This window comes from Choloepus didactylus, chromosome 21 (assembly GCF_015220235.1).
Source record: "Choloepus didactylus isolate mChoDid1 chromosome 21, mChoDid1.pri, whole genome shotgun sequence".
NCBI classification, from domain to species: Eukaryota; Metazoa; Chordata; class Mammalia; order Pilosa; family Megalonychidae; genus Choloepus; species Choloepus didactylus.
The window spans coordinates 35,480,975-35,482,692 of record NC_051327.1 but is presented as its reverse complement, the minus strand read 5'-3'; the positions used below and the strand labels follow the sequence as shown (position 1 = coordinate 35,482,692).

General features: G+C 49.6%; 1 protein-coding gene across 1 annotated transcript; it reads left to right on the top strand.

The window, feature by feature from the left end:
- Nucleotides 1–663: 663 nt before the first annotated feature.
- Nucleotides 664–1,038, top strand: LOC119517240 (microtubule-associated proteins 1A/1B light chain 3B-like). Its single transcript, XM_037813805.1, has one exon. It carries the CDS (start codon nt 664–666, stop codon nt 1,036–1,038), a length of 375 nt encoding a protein of 124 aa, XP_037669733.1.
- The last annotated feature ends 680 nt before the right edge of the window (nt 1,039–1,718 follow it).

Here is a 1,718-nt window from a genome sequence, read left to right as displayed (position 1 = left end):
TATCTTTGCTGCAATGCCGTGAAGCTGAACAGTGCTGCTATCAGTAGCAGCAGAGGAGGGTGTAGGGGTTTCCTGCAGCTGCTACAACAAATTACTACAAACTAGGTGACTAAAACAACAGACATGTATCCTCTCGCAGTTCTGGAGGCCAGGCGTTGGAAATCACTGTCACTGGGCTGAAAGCAAGGTGTCCCAGGGCTGGGCTTCCTGCAGAGGCTCCTGTGGAGGATCTCTTCCTGACCTCTTCCAGCTGTCAGTGGCTGCCAGCCTCCCTTGGCTTGTGGCTGCATCACTCCAGTCTTTAAGGCCAGCATCTTCGAATCTCCCTCTGCCTCTGTGGTCACACTGCCTCCTCCTCCTCATTTGAATCTCTCTCTGCCTCTCTCTTATAAGGACACCTGATAGCCTTAGGGTCCACCTGTAAGCTCCAGAATTACCTCCCTTTCTCAAGATTCTTACCGTAACCACAGCTCAGAGACCCTTGTCCCAAATAAGATCATGTTGACAGCCTGCCTCTCCGTGACACGATGCGAGTCACCTGACCCGGCTGTGGGGCTGAGAAGACACAAGGGAAGTGGCTGTCACCAGAGCCAGAACCTCTGCCACCGCCACCTTCAGAGCCAGGCCCCTCAGAACCGCCACTGTGCCACCCCCCGCCCCGCCATGCTGTCCCAGAGGACCTTCAAGCAGTGCTACACCGTCGAACAAAGAGTAGAAGATGTGCAACTCATCGGCGAGCAGCACCCCGCCAAAATCCCGGTGATAATAGAAAGACACAAGGGTGAGAAGCAGCTTCCTGTGCTGGATAAAGCCAAGTTCCTTGTACCAGATCATGTCAACATGAGTGAACTGATCGAAATAATTAGATGGTGCCTGCAGCTCAACGCCAACCAGGCCTTCTTCCTGCTGGTGAACGGCCACAGCATGGTGAGCATCTCCACGCCCACCTCAGAAGTGTATGAGAGCGAGAAGGATGAGGATGGCTTCCTGTACACGGTCTACACCTCTCAGGAGACGTTTGGAGTGAAATTGGTGTAAGGCTGGCAGAAGCATCTCTCCTAGAATTTTTAAAAACCCTTACACCAAGGCAAAAAAAAGGATGTTACCAACTGAGCTTGATCAGTCATCTCACCACAGGTCATCCAAACAGTAGTGTCCCCACCTAGGAGGTGTAGGAAGTTGTATTTGTATTTCCAGCAGAAAAACAGCTCCAGATGAGCACATTCAGCTTTGGAAAACTCTATTATTTAACCTAGGGCATCTTGTTTTCAAATTTTAGAAGTTTTAAAATAAAATACTTTACCTTTTAAGTTGCCAATAAAAAAAAATCACATTGACAGGTTCCAGTTATTAGGACCCAATATCTTTGGGGGAACATTATCCAGCCTACACTGTGTGTTACCCAGGGCATAATGAACGTATCTAGATCAGGCATCAGGTGAGACTGAAGGAATGTCTATTAAAACCCACTACGTGCCAGATGCTATCCTCCAACCAACCTTGTGTGCTGCTAAATATCATAATTCCCAGTGCCCTTTGCTGGGGGTGGTTGCTCTGCACCCCAGGCTGGGTGGTGTTGCCTTTTTGGGGGCTCCTGAACACCTGGCTTGTTCTGTGCTCTCTCGTCATCTGTCTATCCCAGGAGACCAGGTTCCTAAGGGTAGGAAACTTGTCTTCTACACTCATTTCCCCTGCACTTTGAACAGGTTCTGATTCAG

Bases quoted from the DNA above. Each gene is read 5' to 3' on its own strand.
- LOC119517240 (XM_037813805.1), top strand. From the start codon at position 664: ATGCTGTCCCAGAGGACCTTCAAGCAGTGCTACACCGTCGAACAAAGA.